The sequence below is a fragment of the Nerophis ophidion genome, linkage group LG12, assembly GCF_033978795.1.
Source record: "Nerophis ophidion isolate RoL-2023_Sa linkage group LG12, RoL_Noph_v1.0, whole genome shotgun sequence".
Classification (NCBI taxonomy): domain Eukaryota; kingdom Metazoa; phylum Chordata; class Actinopteri; order Syngnathiformes; family Syngnathidae; genus Nerophis; species Nerophis ophidion.
The window spans coordinates 19,382,576-19,406,665 of NC_084622.1; the positions used below are offsets into that span (position 1 = coordinate 19,382,576).

Below are 24,090 nucleotides of genomic sequence, written 5' to 3' on the forward strand. Positions count from 1 at the left end.
TTTCTCACCAAAACCTGCCGGTTGACATGTGGTAGGGAACCGTGTTCGCTTGACCGCTCTGTTCCATAGTAAAGCTTCACCGTCATCTTTCGGGAATCTAAACAAGGAAACACCGGCTGTGTTTGTGTTGCTAAAGGTAGCCGCAATACACTGCTTCCCACCTACATCTTTCTTCTTTGACGTCTCCATTATTGATTGAACAAATTGCAAAAGATTCAGCAACACAGATGTCCATAGTACTGTGTAATTATGCGATATAAAGAGACGACTAATAGCTGTAAACAGTGCTGGACCAAAATGTCCTCTACAATGCGTGACGTCACACGCACACGTCATCATACCGCAACGTTTTCAACAGGATACTTTGCGCAAAATTTAAAATTGCAATTTAGTAAACTAAAAAGGCCGTATTGGCATGTGTTGCAATGTTAAGATTTCATCATTGATATATAAACTATCAGACTGCGTGGTGGGCAGTAGTGGGTTTCAGTAGGCCTTTAAAAATGTAAACGTGATTCATGCTTTGTTTGTGGAAATATGGTACGGTAGCATTTGTATTTTCTGTCCATCTTCATAGTTTTCACGGGGTCAAAATTGTGAGAAGAAAAGGAGGAGAGAATTAAAGTTGCACCAGTGGAAGCTCTCTGCATCTTGTGTCATGACTCCACGTGGGCCGCTACACTTTATATTAGAACAACATGGCAACATGAATGTCACATAACAAGAAAATAGAGAAAAAAGAAGATTATCGATTACGATGTTTCCACAGACTACAAAGGGGGACACGCGCAATTTTTTAGGACATACGCAGATCCCAAATACAGATCAGCAGGTACCAGAAGGTAAGAAAAGTTGCTTTTGCATAATATTGTGACACAAAAGAGCAGATAATATGTTTTACCTTATACACACTGCATAATAATACTCCTATGTTGAAGCACAGTACGATCCAGCAAGCGGTGTGGCTTCATAACTTACCAAAGTCCTACTTAAACATTTTGATTTGTAAGTGCTGTGTGTAATATTCTATATTTTCAATGGAACATTTAAAATGTTGGTGTTGTTTACTTGAGTCATATTGCAGTCTACACATATTTCTTATGTGTGACTGCCATCATATTGCAGTCTAGAATATCTCTTATGTGTGAATGCCATCTACTGGTCACATTTATCATTACACCATGTACCAAATAAAATAGCTTCAAGGTAGATAAGCACACCCAGAATTATTCTGTACATTAGGTGCACCGGGTTATGGGGCGCACTGTCGAGTTTTGAGAAAAAACAAGAATTTTAAGTCTGCCTTATATAGAGCATTTCTATCTTCAAGGGACTCAAAGCGTTTTGACACTATTTCCACATTCACCCATTCGCACACTGATGGAGGGAGCTGCCACGCAATGCCCTAACCACCACCCATCAGGAGCAAGGGTGAAGTGTCTTGCTCAAGGACACAAGAGATGTGACTAGGTTGGTAGAAGCTGGGGATCAAACCAGGAACCCTCAGGTTGCTGGCGCGCCACGCCGTTCCATATCAGTATGTGGAATTAAATAATGGAATGGATGAAGTAAAGCAATCCAACAATGTACTAATATGATCCACTTCAAGAAACTCTTCAAAATGTCCACAAAGTAGAAAGAAGAAGATAAACATTCTGAATGTATTTCATCCATCCATTCCTTTACTAGATCATCTTATTCATCTCACCACGTGAAATATGACTTACTTATTTATTTTCAATGTTATGTGAAATATAACTTACTTATTTAATTTTAATGTTATTACTTATGGAGTATATTGCGTGTCCAAATATTGGTGGGAGTTCATTTAGATTTTGTTACAGTTTGATGAACCCAAATTCAAAATTGTGATCAAACCGAGAAACAAACAAACACATCATTGACAGCACACAAATGTTCATAAGATTGTTGGATGACTCCTTTAAGGAGACTTTTTAGCGTACAATTATCAAGTAGCGACCTGGCATTGATATTGACAGCAGGCACGCTCAATACTTCCACGAGGATTCACGTGCTGACATGGTTTCCTTTTCAGTGGACAACAAATGGGAAAAGGAGGCAACTTTTCCAAAGCAGCATGAAGGAGGCAGGCGGGGCTCTGAGCTGACTTAAAACATCTCTCTGCTCTCCTGCTCCTCTTTCCTACTTGGAAACATCTTCTCATCCACTTATCGGGTAAGTCTTTATATTAATACTACATACATTAATACTATTCATATATTAATACTATATACATTAATATTGTGTGTACATATATATATATATCCATCCATCCATCCATTTCCTACCGCTTATTCCCTTTGGGGTCGCGTATATATATATATACTAGATACACTAATACTAGTTACATTAATACTATATATATATATATATACATTAATACTATATATATAAATATATTAATAATATATATATTAATACTATATATTTTAATACTAGATATATTAATACTACATACATGAATACTATATATATATCAATACTAGATACATTAATACTAGACATATTAATACTAGATACATTAATACTATATATATATTAATACTAGATATATTAACCCTAGATACATTAATCCTAGATACATTAATACTATATATATATTAATACTAGATATATTAATACTACATACATGAATACTATATATATATCAATACTATAAATGGGTTGTACTTGTATAGCGCTTTTCTACCTTCAAGGTACTCAAAGCGCTTTGACACTACTTCCACATTTACCCATTCACACACACATTCACACACTGATGGAGGGAGCTGCCATGGAAGGCGCCAACCAGCACCCATCAGGAGCAAGGGTGAAGTGTCTTGCTCAGGGCACAACGGACGTGACGAGGTCGGTACTAGGTGGGATTTGAACCAGGGACACTCGGGTTGCGCACGGCCACTCTCCCACTGCGCCACGCCGTCCCAATACTAGATACATTAATACTAGATATATTAATACTAGATACATTAATACTATATATATATTAATACTAGATATATTAACCCTAGATACATTAATCCTAGATACATTAATACTATATATATATATATATATATATATATATATATATATATATATTAATACTAGATATATTAATACTAAATACATTCATCCTAAATACATTAATACTATATACAGGTGCATCTTACTCAACTTAAATATCACACAAAAGGTGATTTAATTTTCATCTGAGTAAGTGACTAAGTGACTGATTTAATAAATGTATATACACACACACACATATATATATATATATATATATATATATATACATAGTCAGTTCATTTTCTGATTCAAGTGTGAAAATGTAGTTAACAATATTCGACTTTTTGACCAATTTTCAAATTTGATGATCCGCTGCATTGGGGGCAGAATAAAAAGAAACGAAGAGTCACATTCTTGAAAGGCTCCAGGAGGAGTGTAAGTCATGTAGAGGTCATAAGGGCTTTCACCTTTGGAGTTGTACTCCTAAAATGAAGATGTATGGAGGACAGGTGAAGTTGTACAATATATGGACTTCACTTCATTTCTTTTCACTCGGAAGAAAAAAAGCAGAGATTTTTCCCAGTAGAAAAAAAAAAAAAATTTTGGGACTATGTGTACTATGTATGTTCAGTGTATTGAATGTAATGGACAATGGATCAACAATGGCATGGACAACATGTCCCGCCTCTCTTCCTTATATGGTCGTGAAGGTCGGCTGCTGTGTTTATGATGTGTTGGCTTAGAGACCTCCTCCCACAAACTTCTTTCATCAGCAACTTGGACCAGAAATGCCTCTTTTCTAAGTCCTTCTATTCTGACAGCAGACATATTAGATTGTTGTTTTGTACGGGAGAATTGTAGCAGACGTGGTAGAGGGGCCAACATTGTACTCAGTACCAGTACTTCCACTTGAAAGAGGTGGTAGAGGGGCCAACATTGTACTCAGTACCAGTACTCCCACTTGAAAGCAGCGCTTCTCAATTATTAAGGCAGAAGAAAAGCAATTATAATATTTTAAATATCCTTTGTTTATAAAATTGTTACAAATACAGTATTGCATTATGTCCCTACTCTTCAGTTGCATGGTGGGGCCCCTCACTACATCACTGACTTATGTCCCTACTCTTCAGTTGCATGGTGGGGCCCCTCACAACATCACTGACTTGTTATGTCCCTACTCTTCAGTTGCATGGTGGGGCCGCTCACTACATCACTGACTTGTTATGTCCCTACTCTTCAGTTGCATGGTGGGGCCCCTCACTACATCACCGACTTGTTATGCCCCGGGAAACATGCTTTATCAGTATCATGTTTCAACTCAAAATAGCCGTGTACTACAAAACGTGCTCATTAATTCTGACTTTCTCATTTTTTATTTATAAAACTAAATCAGCACAAGTTTCATTCATTTTTGTTTTTTTTTGGTTCAAATGTCTCCGAAGTTAATAATACTGATCACTTTAAATTCATGATATGATTTATTTTTCAGTATCAAATGGCTCAAGTGCACAAAAAAATATTTATAGTTGAAACACCATTTTTATTATTATTATTTTTAAAATATGACGCAAATTGATGCACTTAAAATATTTTGTTTTACAGACTAAAAAACTATTTGTTGTAAATTGATTGATACGTCTTTATTCTTATTTGGTGTTTTTTTTATGGTAACGAGGACACAATACGGCCAATCCTGAGGCACCGCCCCTACTATATATATAAATGTATATATATATATATATGTATGTATATATATATATATATATATATATTCCAAAGACATGCACCTGGGGATAGGTTGATTGGCAACACTAAATGGTCCCTAGTTTGTGAATGTGAGTGTGAATGTTGTCTGTCTATCTGTGTTGGCCCTGCGATGAGGTGGCGACTTGTCCAGGGTGTACCCCGCCTTCCGCCCGATTGTAGCTGAGATAGGCGCCAGCGCCCCCCGCGACCCCAAAAGGGAATAAGCGGTAGAAAATGGATGGATGGATGGATATATATATATATATATTAGGGCTGGGCAACGATTAAAAATTTTAATCGAAGTTAATCGCACTATTCCGATTAATCGCGATTAACTGCATTGTATACGCAAAGCCCAATAATGAATTCAAAAGTAGTGTGTAATGCACCTTTATTGGAATATTCTCCCCCATGAACAAAAGCGCCAAAACATTTGTTGTGCAAACATAATTTAAATCAGTCCTTGTTAAACAGTAGCAGTTAAATAGCATATTTTATGAAAATCAACTCAAAAAATGTAAATACAAACATTTAATCTTATTGCCACTGCCAGGGTATTTAAGTTATCCTGTTTGTTATGGAAAATAAATATAATCTACATACAAATCTCTGAGCCACAATCATAACATCTGAACAGGCAATTTCTGAGGTAACAGCAGAAACATTTTTTTTTATCAGGGATCTTATGTTTGAAAAACCTATATTATAGGTAGTTGGCTTTTTTAGGGAATTTTTGATCAAATTATCCGTAGTAGCAATATTAATAATGTTGTGTTTATTCTGCGTAGTGCACTTAAAATAATTATGACCATATCTAGGAATTGATATGATGTGAATTTTCCGATTGTTTGCTTGGTGCTTTGATAAACTGAACGCATATACATGGTACTATTTGTGATGTTATGAGCCAGGGAAAAAAAGAACTACCCTACCCAGCATGCAACAGGAGTGACGAGCATGCGCGGTAGCCAGGTATAGGTTGTGTCGCCATGACGGCATCTTGTATGTTGTGATATGCACGCTCTGAAAGCAAACATTAAGAACTCAGCCAACACTCCTCGTCTGCATTATTCATAAATAGACAGACAACACATATACTCCACGGATTCACAGGCCGCTAGATGTAGCCGGCAAAGTATTCCCATGCTAGCTAGCCGGTCTAGCAAGCACGCGTCATTCAGTCCAAAACGGCCCGATCTATCCACATTCAGAATTGTCTGGCGGTGGTAAGTGATCCCGGAGTGACCACGCTGTAAGCCAGCCATGAAATTTGCAGAATTGTCCGGTATTTTTGCCAAATGTTCCATCTTTACCAACAACCCCTCCACGCCGAAGTACATCCGGGAGATGCCATCTTGTTAAGAAAAGGCGTTAACAAAATAAAAGCATGTAAACAACATATGCAAATGTGCGATAAAATAATTGTCGGCGTTAATAGATTGATGAGTTAACGCGTAATTAACGCATTAATTTCCCCACCCCTAATATATATATATATATATATATATATATATATATACATATATACATAGTAGGGGCGGTGCATCAGGATTGCACCACCCTAATATATATATATATATATATATATATATATATATATATATATATATATATATATATATATATATATATATATATATATATATATATATGTTAGGGCTGTGAATTTTTGGGTGTCCCACGATTCGATTCAATATCGATTCTTGGGGTCACGATTCGATAATATATCGATTTTTTTCGATTCGATTCTTGATTCAAAAACGATTTTTTTCCCGATTCAAAAGGATTGTGTAATCATTCAATACATAGATTTCAGCAGGATCTACCCCAGTCTGCTGACATGCTAGCAGAGTAGTATATATATATTTTTAAAAGCTTTTATAATTGTAAAGGACAATGTTTTATCAACTGATTGCAATAATGTAAATTTGTTTTAACTATTAAACAAACCAAAAAATGACTTATTTTATATTTGAGAAAACATTGGACACAGTGTGTTGTCAAGCTTATGAGATGCCATGCAAGTGTAAGCCACTGTGACACTATTGTTCTTTTTTATTATTTTTATAAATGTCTAATGATAATGTCAATGAGGGATTTTTAATCAATGCTATGCTGAAATTATAACTAATATTGATACTGTTGTTGATAATATTAATTTTTATTTCACTACTTTTGGTTTGTTCTGTGTGGTGTTTGTGTCTCCTCTCAATTGCTCTGTTTATTGCAGTTCTGAGTGTTGCTGGCTCAGCTTTGCTTTTGGAATTGGATTGCATTGTTATGGTATTGCTGTGTAGTAGTTTGTTGGATTGATAAATTCCCAAAAATAAAAAGAAATTTAAAAAATAAAAATTGATTTTTATAAAATGAGAATCGATTCTGAATCGCAGAACTTATTTGATTTGATTCGATTCGTATTCGAATCGATTTTTCCCCACACCCTTAATATATATATATATAAATATACTTCCGCCCGATTGTAGCTGAGATAGGCGCCAGCACCCCCCGCCACCCCAAAAGGGAATAAGCGGTAAAAATGGATGGATGGATGGATGGATGGATATGTATATATGTCTGTGTGTGTGTGTGTGTGTGTGTGTGTGTGTGTGTGTGTGTGTGTGTGTGTCTACTGAAGAGTAGAGACATACATAACAAGTCAGTGATGTAGTGAGGGGCCTCACCATGCAACGCACGGAAAGTCAGGACTAAAATCTTCAACTGAATTAGACAGGAAGCCAAATTGGATGAAATGGGGGAACGTGGACTGGTCTTTAAATGAATATGACAAAATGTCAAAGTCAAAATTAGTCATGAAAATACTTATTTACCGGTAAGTAAGACTATGCAGTGGAAAAAATACTCAAAAATCCTGTCAGCACTCTTATTTTGGTTCTGTTTCCTGTTTGTCTCCCTAAGTGCTGTGTCCCCTCAGCTGTGGCTGATTGGCACCTGGCCACACCTGCTGTCAATCAGCCAGCCACTATTTAGACCTGCTTTCTCCTCCAGTCAGTGCTGGATTATTGTCAATACCTCTTGTCGCTAATACCTGTCGATGTCGTGCTCCTACTTGTCGCTGTTCCTGTATGCCGTGGACTGCTTTCCTGTTTGCTGATTCCTGTTCCCTGTTTCCAGTTTGTCCGTTCCTGGTTTGTGTTCTTTTCGTTATTTTTGAAGATGAAATAATGTTTCCCCGCACAATGCCTGCCGCCTTCTCTGCATCTTGGGGTTCGTCACCAACCCAACCTGACAGTAACATCATTTTTTATTTTGTGTGGCGCTATTATTGTGAAGCCGGAAGAGTGTGAAAGGTTTGAGACGCGTTGTATACAAATGTCTCTAGGCTTCCTGCCCACCGTCTTTCTTTTCTGCTGAGCTTTTGTTCCATTTTACTAAAGTAATTAGTGTACCCATTCCCTCCCTGCGCCGCACTCAGCATCAAAGGTTGGAATTGGGGGTTAAATCACCAAAAATTATTCCTGGGCGCGGCCACCGCTGCTGCTCACTGCTCCCTCCCAAGGTGTGATCAAGGGTGATGGGTCAAATGCAGAGAATAATTTCGCCACACCTAGTGTGTGTGTGTGTGTGTGAGACTATCATTGCTACTTTAACTTTAACCAATTTTCAAGTGATGTTAGCAATGCACTTGCTTGTGACGTAAACACACAAGTAAAGCTCCATCTCGCCGCAAGCAGCAAAACAGCGCCAGCACGCGTTTGCACCAACGCCAACTAAGATAAAACGGTCTTGACTTGTCAGGAAAACCACGAGTCATTGCTTTGGACAGGAGATAATAATAATAATACTGGATTAGATTTATATCGCGCTTTTCTATTGTTAGATACTCAAAGCGCTCACAGAGAAGTGGGAACCCATCATTCATTCATACCTGGTGATGGTAAGCTACATTTGTAGCCACAGCTGCCCTGGGGTAGACTGACGGAAGCGTGGCTGCCAGTTTGCGCCTACAGCCCCTCCAACCACCACCTATCATTCATTCATCTTTCATTCACCAGTGTGAGCGGCACCGGGGGCAAGGGTGAAGTGTCCTGCCCAGGGACACAACGGCAGCGAATTGGCTGTCAATAGGTGGGAAGCCCTCAGGTTTCTGGCTCGGCCGCTCTACCCACTACGCCATGCCGCCCCAGGAGATTTCCACAGTGTACATTTTTATCCTTGTGCATTTTCTGCTGGCTATTTTCCTGCTGGAGGCTCAACAGTAACTTAACAGCATTACATTTCCCACGCTACGTAACGGGCCGAGGGTCAAACAGGCGTCAGAAGTCGTACGTGGTAAATCGTGCTAAAATATAGTGCCGTTAAAGCAACTTGTAGTTAGCGCGTTAACTTTGACAACTCTCGTTATTTACAGTAGCAGCCCCACTTTGGTCGTGAGTGCTCGTCACTGCCATAGTTAGAATAGACTAGAATAGAATAGAATGGACTTTATTGTCATTATATTTGCATATATAGAGATTAAGGACTCCAGCTGAAGGGGGAGTAGTGGGAACAAATATGGGGTAAAAATAAATAACACAAGAGATAATAAAGGAAAAACTCACAATTGAAATAAACAGACTACTATCTAGTAAAAATAATAAGCAATTCTATACAATATACAAAACACTATAGAAATACAAAATACTGTACAATATATAGAACAAGACAAGAGTACCGGAGTAATAAATAACAATCAGTGTCGGACGTATTGCACTCGAAGGGTAGTATTGCACAGTAGGTTATTAGGGCAGGATATTGTATAGGGGTGAATTATTATTATTATTTTAAGTTAAAATTCAACATGATAACAGCTTTGGGAAAGAAGCTGTCTCTGAGCCTGTTTCTTCTGGTTCTAATGCACCTGTAGCGCTTGCCCGATGGTAGCAGGTGGAACATGTGCTAGCCAGGGTGTGTGCTGTCCTTGGTGATTTTTTTTGCTGGAGTTGTGTAAATCCTTCAGGGAGGGCAGGGGGCAGCCGATGATTTTTTGTGCAGACTTTCTGATCCTCTGAATGGCCTGTTTGTCTACTTAAGTGTAGCTGGCGTACCACACCGTTATGCAGTATATCAGCAGGCCCTCGACAGTTGTTGGGAGTAGATTTCTGCAAGAAACCTCTCTGACTTCCTGTTTTTGGCCGCCTCTTCCTGTCATTCCTCACCTGTGTCAGGCAACCTTTGCAGGGAAGCGCCATAAAGTCACCTTTTTTTCCACTGCAAGGGGCAGCCATGATTGTGCCCTCTAAATTCTGTCTAGCAATCAGTGAAATCTACTTTCCTGGCTCTGCTAACGACTTCACAGGCCTTGTCGAACTGGGACATCAATCTTACAATTTGTACAACAAAAACATTTGGAAGATGAAGCAAACACCCGGGAGTGCACCTGGCGATTAGCCTGCTCTTTGTGTTTTCCTCCCCGAAACGAGGAAGCGGCCGGATTGCCGCTTGGATCTGAATGGAAAGAAGTTATTTTTAGGATTGTCACATTTGCAGGAGTTTACTCTTGCAGCTCTCCATCCTCGGCCTTGTAGCCCTGCCAGAGCTGCTCCACACTCGGCTGACAACAAGACATGTTTGCTTCCTTAAAAGGAGGCCAGATGATGACGATGACGATGATGATGGTGATGATGATGATGATGATGGCGTGCTGCAGCGTCTGACCAAAAACTCAACACTCAGACGTGGATTTGGGGAAACAAAAAAGGCATTTTTTGAAGCATGGACGAGTGAAGAGTAAAAGTGGAAGTTCCCCCGACACAAAAGAGCCACAAGACTCCAAGGTGCACAGCAACTTTTGACGAGCCAGTGAAGAAGAGATGACGACATGAGACATGACATGTAAACTGTTTGGATCCTATCTCCTGCTGGAGACCATGTTTGGTCATGTGGAGCAGGCCGTCCTGACTTTTGGGTGCATGGTAAAGTCCTCTCCAGGCACTCCTCATCCATAACTCTTCATTAGTACATGACTTCAACTTTGCATGAAGTTTGTGTTTGAGAACCTGGCAATGACATCCGTGCTGCCCGCCAGGGGGCACTCGCAATAATAGGCAGAGCACAGGGCAGCTACTTTTTAATGGAGGGGATCATTCATATACATCCTTTATATTCATTTATTTATTTAAGAGAAGTGAAATGTGTTTAATGATAATACCAGCATGTTTATTCCATGAAGACAAGAATATAAGTTGGTATGATTGTGATGACTTGCATTGATTGGAATCAGACAGTAGTGATGAGAACCTCCTGATGGCCCGTTTACACTGCACACCAAATTGGATTGTTTTGCCCTCAAGTAACACAGATCGGATTTAGTTTGCCAGTCTAAACGCTCCAAAGTGCTTCAAATCTGATCTATTGCCAACAGATTCAGACCACACCCAATCAACTTTTCACTTTATGGAAGTGTTTCTGCAAGTGATGTCGAGGCCATATTGGGACCACATTGGGGCCACATTGGGACCACATTGGAGCCACATTGAAGCCACATTGGGCCCACATTGGGGTCACATTGAAGCCACATTGGGGCCACATTGAAGCCAGGTTGAAACCACATTGGGCCCACATTGAAGCCACATTGGGCCCAGATTGGGGCCACATTGGGACCACATTGAGGCCACATTGAAGCCACTTTGGGACCACATTGAGGCCACATTGAGGCCACATTGGGACTACATTGGGACCACATTGAGGCCACATTGAAGCCACGTTGGGCCCACATTGAGGCCACATTGAAGCCACATTGGGGTCACATTGAGGCCAGATTGAAGCCACATTGAGGTCACATTGAAGCCACATTGGGGCCATCATTGAAGCCACATTGGGCCCACATTGAGGCCACATTGAAGCCACATTGGGACCACATTGGGCCCACATTGAGGCCAGATTAAAGCCACATTGAGGTCACATTGGGGCCACATTGAGGCCAGATTGAAGCCACATTGGGCCCACATTGAGGCCACATTGGGACCACATTGAAGCCACATTGGTGCCACATTGGGGCCTGTGTGTGTTTACACTGGAGTCTGATGAGAGTCAGATAAAAAAAACACATTTTACTTGCAGTTTAAACAGGAATATGAGTTCTGAAAAAAAATCCAATGTGTGCCACTTTGGCCTGTAGTGGAAACATAGTCCGGGGTCTGAATCTGATGCCAAAAGGTGAGATTTGAAGCACTTTGGAGCATTTAGACTGCCAACAAAACCCAGATCTGTGTCACTTGAGGTAAAAAGAAATATTCAAACTTAGACTTTAGACTTAGACTTCTTTTTTGTTGTCATTCAAATTTGAACTTTACAGCACAAATAAGAACAACATTTCGTTACACAAGCTCATGGTAGTGCAGGATAAAACAAAAAGCAATAAGGTGCATATATAATTAAATAAATATATATAAATAATATATATAGAAAATAAATATATATATAAATAAATAAATATATAGATTACTGTACAGATAAATATATTGCCCTTTTTCACATGCGCCCACGTTTATGTATGTATGTTATATTATCTTTTTTATTCCAGCGAGTTATTCCATTTTGGGGGGAGTTGAGGGGATAATTTAATTATGATGCGTTCAAGAGTCTTACGGCCTGAGGGAAGAAGCTGTTACAGAACCTGGAGGTTCTGCTTCGGAGGCTGCGGAACCTCTTTCTAGAGTCCAGCAGTGAAAACAGTCCTTGGTGGAGGTGGGAGGAGTCTTTGCAGATTCTCTGAGCCCTGGTCAGGCAGCGGCTTTTTGCGATGTCCTCTATAGGAGGAAGAGGAGTCCTGAAGATCTTTTCCGCCGTCCTCACCACTCTCTGGAGAGACTTCCAGTCTGAGGCATTGCAGGCTCCAGTCCAGACAGAGATGCTGTTGGTCAGCAGGCTCTCTGTAGTGCCTCTGTAGAATGTGCTGAGAGTGGGGGGAGGGGGCTGTGCTCTTTTTATCCGACACAAAAAGTGCATGCACTGCTGAGCTCTTGTAGTGTGTAGGGACCAGGTTGTATTGTCAGTTATCTGCACCCCCAGGAACTTGGTGTTGCTTACCATCTCCACCGCTGTGCCATTGATGTAGAAATGTAGAATTTCAGACGTTACTAATCAATCAACACTGATTGTTGTGAGCATGGATCCAAGCGTCGTGTGCAGACAACTTTGAGGGACTCTCCCTCGCTAGTGAGGACTTGGAATGTTAGAAATCCAGAACCGAGCGGAGCCATGCTGGACCCTGGCCAACACAAGCAGCAAAGGATCACGGCGCTGACAAGTCTGAGAACTGTTAGGTGGCTGACTTCCTGTCTGCCACAGTACAACATGACAAACACATCAGCACTGACTTACTTTCAGCTCTTAGAGCATTTATTTGGTTATTGTCTCCTCCAGTGTTTCTCAACCTTTTTGGAGCCGAGGCACATTTTCTTCATTGAAAAAATGCTGAGGCACACCAAAAGCAGAAATCATTAAAAAACCAAACTCAGCAACAGATATTGACAGTAAAAAGTGGTTGTTGCAATTGTTGGATATGACTTAAAGCATAAGAAGCATGCATGACTATAGCTCTTGTCTCAAAGTAGGTGTACTGTCATCACCTGTCACATCACACCCTGACTTATTTGCACTTTTTTGCTGTTTTCCTGTGTGTAGTCTTTTACTTCTTGTCTTGCGCTCCTATTTTGGTGTTTTTTCCTGTTTTGTTGGTATTTTCCTGTAGCAGTTTCATATCTTCCTTTGAGCAACATTTCCCGCATCTACTTGGTTTTAGCAATCAAGAAAATTTCAGTTGTTTTTGTCCTTCTTTGTGGGGACATTGTTGATTATCATGCCATGTTTGGATGTACATTGTCTTTGCTCGACAGTAAGTCTTTGCTGTCGTCCAGCTTTCTGTTTTGTTGACTTTGTAGCCAGTTCAGTTTTAATTTGGTTCTTCATAGCCTTCCCTAAGCTTCAATGCCTTTTCTTAGCGGCACTCAGTTTTGTTTATTTTTGGTTTAGGTATAAGACACCTTTTTACCTGCACACTGCTTCCCGCTGTCGACTGCATATTGTGATCACAACACGACGTGTTCCCGACATCTACAAAGCAATTAGCTACTTGCTGCCACCTACTGACATGGACAAGTATAACATGGTTACTCTGCCCACATTATTTACGGATTCTAACTACTTGTGTGCAAAAAAATACTTGTAACCCAATTAGGTGAAATGACATAATCTCCCACGGCACACCAGACTGTATTTCACGGCACACTAGTGTGCCGCGGCACAGTGGGTGAAAAACACTGGTCTAGTAGACATGCAGGAACACCACTGATGTTAAATCAATGTTTCAATCAATCAATGTTTATTTATATAGCCCTAGATCACAAGTGTCTCAAAATGCTGCACAAACCACAACGACATCCTCGGTAGAGCCCACATAAGGGCAAGGAAAAACTCACCCCAGTGGGACGTCGGTGACAGTGACAATGATGACTGTGAAAAACCTTGGAGAGGACCGCATATGTGGGCATCTAATCCAAGAGGTGACAGGTTGACAAAAATGTTTTTATCAAGCGAATGTAAGACGACACTGGATGTAGGACGATGCCTTCTTTTAGAAAAATAGTTTGAGTCAAAATGAAAGAAGAAATACATTAAATTGATTACCATTACTATGAATTGATTAACGTGGACCCCGACTTAAACAAGTTGAAAAACTTATTGGGGTGTTACCATTTAGTGGTCAATTGTTTGGAATATGTACTGTACTGTGCAATCTACTATTACAAGTTTTAATCAATCAATCAAAAATACCAATGAAATAACTGCAGTAAACAAACTCATCAGGTGTCTTAGCTTGTCCACATTTTATTGTAAAATCCTCACCAATGTTGTCAAATTTTCATTTTTTTCTCCTTTTCTGTTGTTTGCTAACCTGCTGTGTGTGTGTGTATGCGTGTGAGCGACAGGAAGAAAAGCTCTGCAAAGAAGTCATTTAATCCCCCTCGCTGGTTTGCATTCGTAAATTTTAAAACCTCCAAATATAACATCCATCCATCCATCCATTTTCTACCGCTGATTCCCTTTTGGGGTTGCGGGGGGCGCTGGCGCCTATCTCAGCTACAATCGGGCGGAAGGCGGGGTACACCCTGGACAAGTCGCCACCTCATCGCAGATATAACATCCAGTTTTTCCCAATTGTATTCTTTTTTTTTTTTTTTTGGGACAACGCACAATGAAAAAGAGGAACTTGCTGCACGTGTGCAACGTTGAACAGGGAGGTTAAAAAAGCAACTTCATGTAACTGAGTTTTTATGCAAGTCACTCCCTTAAGGCTCCGACTCGCTTTGAGGGAGAAGTTGTTTTAAGTTGCCACCTGTTGGTTTCAATGAAGAAAAATACTTTTTGAACCTGAGTAGAAAATGACCTTTTACATTTCTTTAAAAAAAACATTTTTTACCCAGAGAACTTTAACCAAGCTACATGTTACTCTCTATTAAATGTAACTAAGATAGAAGTTACCCTCCATTAAATGTAACTAAGCTCCAAGTTACTCTCCATTAAATGTAACTAAGACAAAAGTTACTCTCCATGAAATGTAACTAAGCTCCAAGTTACTCTCCATTAAATGTAACTAAGCTCCAAGTTACTCCATTAAATGTAACTAAGCTACAAGTTACTCTCCATCAAATTAAATGTTAAATGGGTTGTACTTGTATAGCGCTTTTCTACCTTCAAGGTACTCAAAGCGCTTTGAGACTACTTCCACATTCACCCATTCACACACTGATGGAGGGAGCTGCCATGCAAGGCGCTAACCAGCACCCATCAGGAGCAAGGGTGAAGTGACTTGCTCAGGACACAACGGACGTGACGAGGTTGGTACTAGGTGGGGATTGAACCAGGGACCCTCGGGTTGCGCACGGCCACTCTCCCAACTGCGCCACGTAACTAAGATAGAAGTTACTCTCCATTAAATGTAACTAAGATAGAAGTTACTCTCCATTAAATGTAACTAAGCTCCAAGTTACTCTCCATTGAATGTAACCAAGCTACAAGTTACTCTCCATTAAATGTAACTAAGATATAAATTTCAATCCATTAAATGTAACTAATCTCCAAGTTACTCTCCATTAAATGTAGCTAAGCTACAAGTTACTCTCCATTAAATGTAACTAAGCTACAAGTTACTCTCCATTAAATGTAACTAAGATATAAGTTATTCTCCATTAAATGTAACTAAGCTCCAAGTTACTCTCCATTAAATGGAACTAAGCTCCGAAACATGGGAAGCTATCCCTGGAGAATTGTAGCAAGCTACACTACAAAATACAGGACAAGAGTAACTAGCTGCATGAAAGCTACATTGATCAACATTTCTATCTATGGTCCACATGAGCTGAATTTCCCCCAGGGATCAATAAAGTATTTTCTATTCTATTCTATGTATAATATCAATGTTGATGTAAGTGTACAAATATTACTATCAATTATCTGTCATTTGCCTCTAGGGGTCACTCTATGTATTTATTGAGTTTGCCTTTTCTTTGGCCCACCCCTATAATGTTATTCATGTGGTCTACCTCCAGTAAAAAAGAGCATATGTTGACAAAGAAAGAAAGAAAGACTTGTGTGTAGTTTGGGAAGAGTTGTTCATGGTTACGTGCAGTAAAACTTTCCACTGAATGTGTGTTCCTACATTTGTGTTCCATGTCTTAGATGAAGAGAGCACTTGTGAGTGTGCTTTACAGGGTCAACAACTAAGGCATTGTTTTCTCTAAATGTGTGTAAATATGGCCAAGGACAAGCATTATTGTGGCTTTTATCTTCATCACTCAAGGAAAAATCTCATTTGTCAGCTTGAAGCGTCCCTCTGTCTCGGACTCCCTCCTGGTCATGTGACATGAGTGTCTGTTATGATTGGAGGAGCCGCCTTATCTTGCCTCTGATTGGCCACTTTCACCCTAACCTTAGCCAATTGGGCCTCATCATAGGAACACCAAGCAGTCACCATGGATCTTCTCTTTTCTACCTTCTCCATATTTTATTGTCCTGGAGTCACACTCCATCTTCTCTCTTTGGAGCTTTCATCTTCGCTGCCTCGCTACATTTGTCTACAAGTAGCTGAGCTGCCACCCAGCTACTGGAAAATGCCAACCTAAGACTGAGGGAAGGTAGATGTTTATTGTTCTGCATTTCCAGGAAGAAATGAGGGTGGCGTGTGGATGTTGGCAGTAAGTGAAAGGAGCGTAGCTGTAAGGAGAGTGGATGAGGGAGGAGGAGAAGAAAGGAGGCGAGGGGGAGTCAGAGTCGGAAGGATCAGCTTTGCCTTTTGTGGTAGTTGAAGTTGTTGAAAGCAGCAGCAGGAATGTTCCAGAAGGTCTGAGATATGAAGCAGGCTCAGGCTGAATGATAAATGAAGAAAGGACCACGACGGTACTTCACCTCTTCATCTTCAATCATCTTGTCTGATCTAAGTCCTGGCTTCATGTAAATCTTCTCCTGTCAACGTGTCATGTGACTGAATCTATTGTAATATTCCCCACAAAGTGGCTCTAGTGAGGTGAATTATGTTTATATAGCACTTTTCTCTAGAACGGGGGTCGGCAACCGCATGCGGCTCTTTAGCGCCGCCCTAGTGGCTCTGGAGCGTTTTCAAAAATGTATGAAAAATTGAAAAAGATGAGGGGAAAAAAATATAAAATATATATTTTTTGCTTTAATATGGTTTCTGTAGGAGGACAAACATGACACAAACCTCACTAATTGTTATAAAGCACACTATTTACATTAAACATGCTTCACTGATTGGAGTATTTGACAAGCGCCATTTTGTCCTACTAATTTGGTGGTCCTTGAACGCACCATAGTTTGTTAACATTTATAACTTTCTCCGACTTTCGAGGACGTGTTTTATGCCACTTCTTTTTCTGTCTCATTTTGTCAACCAAACTTTGAACGTTGTGCATGAATGCCCAAAGGTGAGTTTTGTTGACGTTATTGACTTGTGTGGAGTGCTAATCAGACATATTTGGTCACTGCAAGCTAATCGATGCTAACATGCTATTTAAGCTAGCTATATGTACATATTGCATCATTATGCCTCATTTGTAGTGTTGCGTTCTGACCCGTTCTTCCTTCGGTCAACGGCCCCAGGTTCTTTTATGACACATAAGCTGGTTTTAAATCAATCAGAGACAGATGTTGCTCATTTTGATATTTTATGACCAAAGCGCTTTGGGAGATCAATCTAGATACAACATTTGAAAAGCACGGTCCAAATTGATCTAATCCTAAAATGGCAGTTTCTCCCTCCTCACTCACTCTCACCCGCCCCTCTTCTTCTCCTCCCTACCTCGGACAGTTGAGATAACAGATTGTTATGGCTTCATTCCGACATTCCAAATTCAAGGTCTATGTAAAAGGCTCACACTTTAGCTGTTCTAAAATCTGACTAGGAAATAAAAAGACAACCAAATCCAACAGTAGCTATATTTGAGCTCATTTAATTTTCTTTAATATGGTTTCTGTAGGAAATGGAATTTATATCTCATCTCACACTATCTGGATGTAATTTGGCTTTTAATTTTTTGCGACTCCAGACAGATTACTTTTTGTATTTTTGGTCCAATATGGCTCTTTCAACATTTTGGTTTGCCGACCCCTGCACTACACCAATACATCATCCCACAACCATAAGGGCGCAGGTACACAATTAGCAAATTCCAGAGGGCCCGCCTCGGGAAAAGCCTTATCTCTGCAGCTAAAGCCGCCCTAAACAGCAAGCCCAGCCGACCTGTCTGACAAGCCTGTAAATGTGTTGGTCATGTATGATGTCTTCTTGTTATTTTTGTTTGTCATGTGTAATGTCTATTGTTCAAATGTACGGCAGTGAACATCAATTTCCCCAACGGGGACCAATAAATTGAAATCAAATCAAATCAAACATCAGTTTGCTATGCTCACCTGTAAATTGCACCATTCCCACTAAATCCTACTTTGGCGTCTGGCAGAGAGAACCTTTGGCACATGATGGACGAGGACTTTGAGCGCCGCATGGAGCTGAGAAGGCAGAGGAGGGAGCAGATGCGCCTGGACTCTGAGAAGTGAGCGACGCTGCAGTCACTCCAGCAGGACACCTACAGTACTGTAACACTCCCTTGCAACCTCCTAGGATGGCGTACACCAACGAGGATGACGAAGAGGCCGCCCGGGATCAAAGGCGACGTGCCAGGGAGGAGAGGAAGAAGATGAGAGAAGTGGAAGATTCCGGAAGCAGCGAAGTGCTGGACAACAACAAGTAAGGAACATCACTTCTAAAGCTGAAGACCGTCCCATACAGCGTGACGCCTTGCAGCATCAACATGGCCGACGACGACCAGGCTCTGCTGGAGCGCCTGGCCAAGAGGGAGGAGCGCCGGCAGAAGAGGGTGCAGGAGGCCATCGAGAGACAGAAGGAGTTGGACCCCGACTTTGCTGCCGCCAACGGCATGGACCACTCGGTGCAGGAGGAGCGGGAGACCTCGGTCCAGGAGCAGCGGGAGACCTCGGTCCAGGTGGAGCATGGGGTGGAGAGGGAGACCTCGGTCCAAGAGGAGAGGGAGACCTTGGTCCAGGAGGGCGTGTCTGAAACCAACTCTTGGAATGCGGTAGAAGACTCAAAGAATGAAGAAGTGAAGGTGAGAGGAACACACGCCTCGTTCGATCATGTGCTTCTGCCAGTGGGCAGGACCAGCAAGACCTTCTCTGCTGGCCTAACATAAGCAGAAATCATCATCCTAATTCAAGATAATTGACTTTCCTCAAGTGGAGGAGTTCAAGTACCTGGGAGTCTTGTTCACGAGTGAGGGAAGAGTGGATGGTGAGATGAACAGGTGGATCGGTGCGGCGTCTTCAGTAATGCGGACGCTGTATCGATCCGTTGTGGTGACGAAGGAGCTGAGCCGCAAGGCAAAGCTCTCAATTTACCAGTCCATCTACGTTTCATCCTCACCTATGGTCATGAGCTTTGGGTTATGACCGAAAGGACAAGATCACGGGTACAAGCGGCCCAAATGAGTTTCCTCTGCCGGGTGGCGGGTCTCTCCCTTAGAGATAGAGTGAAAAGCTCTGCCATCCGGGAGGAGCTCAAAGTAAAACCGCTGCTCCTCCACATGGAGAGGAGCTAGATGAGGTAGTTCAGGCATCTGGTCAGGATGCCACCCGAACGCCTCCTTAGGGAAGTGTTTAGGGCACATCCGACTGGCAGGAGGCCAAGGAGAAGACCCAGGACACGTTGGAAAGGCTATGTCTCCCGGCTGGCCTGGGAACGCCTCGGGATCCCCCGGGAGGAGCTGGAACAAGTGGCTGGGGAGAGGGAAGTCTGGGCTTCCCTACTTAGGTTGCTGCCCCCGCGACTCCACCGCAGATAAGCGTAAGAAAATAGATGGATGGAGGGATGACTTTCCCTAAATATGTAAAATTATTCAAATTGTCTTCATGTCATATTTTGCTGCTTCCACTGTTGTTTTTTGGTCTGAGTTTTTATCCAATCAGTATTCAGCTAGCTTATGTTGCCATGCTGTACTAAATCTGCCTTCAGTTTCAACAATGTGTGTGCACTGTACGTGACCGGGCACATACAGTTGATATACAATTGTCATAGCCAATCAGATCAGAAGTCATTGACAGTAAGGCCTTTTAGCTGGCCTCACCTTGAACGTGACATTGACGCCTCCTGTGATTGGATACTCACTGGTTTGCTATGCAGATCAGCAGAGCCACACCCGGGACCGTTAGCAGCTCTTTGAGAACACATACAGTTGATAGACAGTTACGATAGCCAATAAGATCACAAGTTGTTGACAGTATTCTATCTTGGTAGCCTGATGTTAACCCGACTGATACTCCCGTGTCACTCCAAATTGAGTATCCAATCACAAGTTGCAATTTAGCAGGAACAGGAAGTGTTGCGCCCTAGCAGAGAAATCACTTTTTTTTTAACCCACAAAGAAGGAGAACAAAACGTTGATTAGGTGGCAGATATATATTTGCAAGGCCATTTTCAAGAAGGATATTCAAAGAGAAACTACATCTTGTGAGAAATGGAGAAATGCTGGCCACTTCCACACGAATCAACCGCCGACGAGCCGTACCACTGGCTTAAGCGGCGTCGAATGGGTGCTACAAAGTGTGAGTTCAAATATTTTATTTCTAAATTTTTGTCACGTTTGTTATGTTTTTTGCAATTCTAATTTTGACAGCACCACATAAGATATGTTTTAATTGCTGATGCGGGTTTATTGATTTTTAAATGCGGCAGAAAATAACCTGTTTTGTACACTGTTGATGTGCTTCAATGGACCAGTAGTGTGTAAATGTGTTACTGTACAGCAGGGGTCAGTAGCATGCGGCTCTTTAGCGCCACCCTAGTGGCTCTCTGGAGCTTTTTCTAAAATGTTTGAAAAATGGAAAAAGATGAGGGGAAGAAACATATTTTTTGTTTTAATATGGTTTCTGTAGGAGGACAAACATGGCACAAACCTCCCCAACTGTTATAAAGCACACTGTTTGTATTAAACATGCTTCACTGATTCGAGTATTTGGCGAGCGCCTTTTGTTCTACTAATTTTGCTGGTCCTTGAACTCACCCTAGTTTGTTTACATGTATAACTTTTTCTGACTTTCGAGGACGTGTTGTATGCCACTTATTTTTCTGTCTCATTTTGTCCACCGAACTTTTAACTTGCATGAATGCACAAAGGTGAGTTTTGTTGACGTTATTGACTTGTATGGAGTGCTAATCAGACATATTTGGTCACTGCAAGCTAATTGATGCTAACATGCTATTTAGTCTAGATGTATGTACATATTGCATCATTATGCCTCATTTGTAGCTATATTTGAGCTCATTTAAGTCATCTTAATTCAATTTATATCTCATGACACACTATCTGTATGTGATATGGCTTTTAATTTTCTTTTGCGGCTCCAGACAGATTTGTTTTTGTATTTTTGGTCCAATATGGCTCTTTCAACATTTTGGGTTGCCGACACCTGCACTACAGTAACAAACTAGGCCTAAGTATTCATAAAACACAAGGCAGAGTTGTGTATTTTATACTTTTGGCCACTGTAACATTGCAGACAGTTTGAACAGTCACACTGTGTTTGAATACAGGAAATTAATGAAGTGATTCTTTGACTGGATGCAGGAGTGGTACGCGCACCACACTGTTGTTCACCCGCGTCCACGGCTATGAGAATGAAAACATTAATTAGGGCAAATCTCGTTAAGTCAGGTTGGAGTTTTGCATTTAAATCCAGAACTTGGATGGAAGTCTTCATGTTTTTTTCCTCTGTGGGGCGGTATAGCTCGGGTGGTAGAGTGGCCGTGCCAGCAACTTGAGGGTTGCAGGTTCGATTCCCGCTTCTGCCATCCTAGTCACTGCCGTTGTGTCCTTGGGCAAGACACTTTACTCACATGCTCCCAGTGCCACCCACACTGGTTTAAATGTAACTTAGATATTGGGTTTCACTATGTAAAGCGCTTTGAGTCACTAGAGAAAAGCGCTATACAAATATAATTCACAATTCACTCTCTCGACAGGAGTCTGCTGAGGTTCCAGTTCAGGAACAAGGTTGGACGTCCCGTTCTTCTGTCAACTAACTGAACTTGTCTTTGTCACAGGACCGCAGCCAGGAGGACGAGGAGGAGGAGGCTGTTCCTCACAAGGAGGAAGAGGAGCGACAGCGGAGAGAAATGGAAGAAAAGCAGAGGATGGAGGAGGAAGAGAGGCGACAAAAAGAGGAGGATAGGAAGAAGAGAGAGGATGATGAAAAACAACAAAAGGAAAGGTTGAAGGAAGAAAGGCTGCAAAGGGAAATGGAAGACAGGAGGAGAGAAAAGGAAGAAGAAGAAGAGAAGCAGGCGATGGAGGAGAGACGCAGGAAAGAGGAAGAAGAACGGAAGAAGGAGGTGGTGGAGAGACTCAGAACAGAAGAGGCAGAAAAAAGAAAAAGAGAGTTGGAAGCAAATAAGAGAAAAGAGGAGGAAAAGCATCAGAAAGAATTGGAGAAGAAGAAAAAGGAAGAGGAAGAAAAGCATCAGAAAGAATTGGAAAAGAAGAAGAAAAAGGAGGAGGAGGAAAAGCAGAAGAGAGAGCTGGAGGAGAAGAAGAAAAAGGAGGAGGATGAAAGGCGCAAACAAAGCGGGATGGAGGACAAGAAGAAGAAAGATGAGGTTTATTTTCTTTCAAACTACATCCTTCTTCTTCTTCTTCTCCTTCTTCTATGGTATTTGATTGTCTTTGTTTCCTTTCTGCAGGAGGAGAAGAAGAAGAGATCGGCCCTGAAAGAAAAGGTGACGGAATAATGTTCTTTGTGATTTGTTCCTTGAAATGTTCCATGACATTCTGTTGTCCCCGTACCAACACACCACTACCATACCAATACACCACTACCATACCATACCACCACTACCATACCAACACACCACTACCATGACAATACACCACTACCATACCATCCCACCACTACCATGACAATACACCACTACCATACCAAACCAATATACCACTACCAATACCACCACTACCACACCAATACACCACCACCATACCATACCACCACTACCATACCATACCACCACTACCACACCAACACACCACTACCATACCAATACACCACTACCATACCAAACCAACACACCACTACCACACCAATACACCACCACCATACCATACCACCACTACCATACCATCCCACCACTACCATAACATCCCACCACTACCATACCAACACACCACTACCATACCAATACACCACTACCAAACCAATACACCACTACCAATACCACCACTACCATACCAATACACCACTACCAATACCACCACTACCATACCAATACACCACTACCAAACCAATACACCACTACCAATACCAACACTACCATACCAATACCACCACTACCATACCAATACACCACTACCATACCACACCAATACACCACTACCGCTACCAACATCTATTTCTGTACTATTCACTACTTTTCCAAATGAAGAGGACAACAAAAAATGTCATTATTGTCTTTATCGTAACAACAAATGTTAGTGTAGATGAAACATATGTTTATTATTCTCATTTAGTCCTTCAATAAAATACTAGACAGCTTGTCTTCTGGTAGTAAGTAAACAAACAAAGACTCCTAATTAGACTGCAGTAAAATATTTTGTCATTTATACACCTATTATTTTATACACATTTTGAAGGACAAACTGTAAAAAATGATTATTAATCCACTTGTTCATTTACTGTTAATATCTGCTTATTTTCCGTTTCAACATGTTCTATCTACACTTCTGTTCAAATGTAATAACCACTTATTCTTCTCTTCTTGGA

General features: G+C 41.1%; 1 protein-coding gene across 3 annotated transcripts in view; it reads left to right on the forward strand.

Annotated features, from left to right (window-relative positions):
- The window catches only part of LOC133563091 (caldesmon-like), a 79,304-nt gene that overhangs the window by 5,963 nt on the left and 49,251 nt on the right, over window positions 1-24,090 (forward strand). Inside the window, exons 3-10 of one of the 3 annotated variants that reach the window (XM_061917023.1) lie at window positions 578-668; window positions 770-842; window positions 2,057-2,196; window positions 18,726-18,818; window positions 18,887-19,012; window positions 19,070-19,391; window positions 22,382-22,933; window positions 23,018-23,053. In XM_061917023.1, coding sequence (XP_061773007.1) covers window positions 18,742-18,818; window positions 18,887-19,012; window positions 19,070-19,391; window positions 22,382-22,933; window positions 23,018-23,053 — 1,113 coding nt within the window. In that variant the 5' untranslated portion in view covers window positions 578-668; window positions 770-842; window positions 2,057-2,196; window positions 18,726-18,741. Of the gene's footprint in view, window positions 1-577; window positions 843-2,056; window positions 2,197-10,406; window positions 10,665-18,725; window positions 18,819-18,886; window positions 19,013-19,069; window positions 19,392-22,381; window positions 22,934-23,017; window positions 23,054-24,090 lie in introns of those variants that run through there. The other 2 variants (XM_061917022.1, XM_061917024.1) reach the window with 2 other exon arrangements.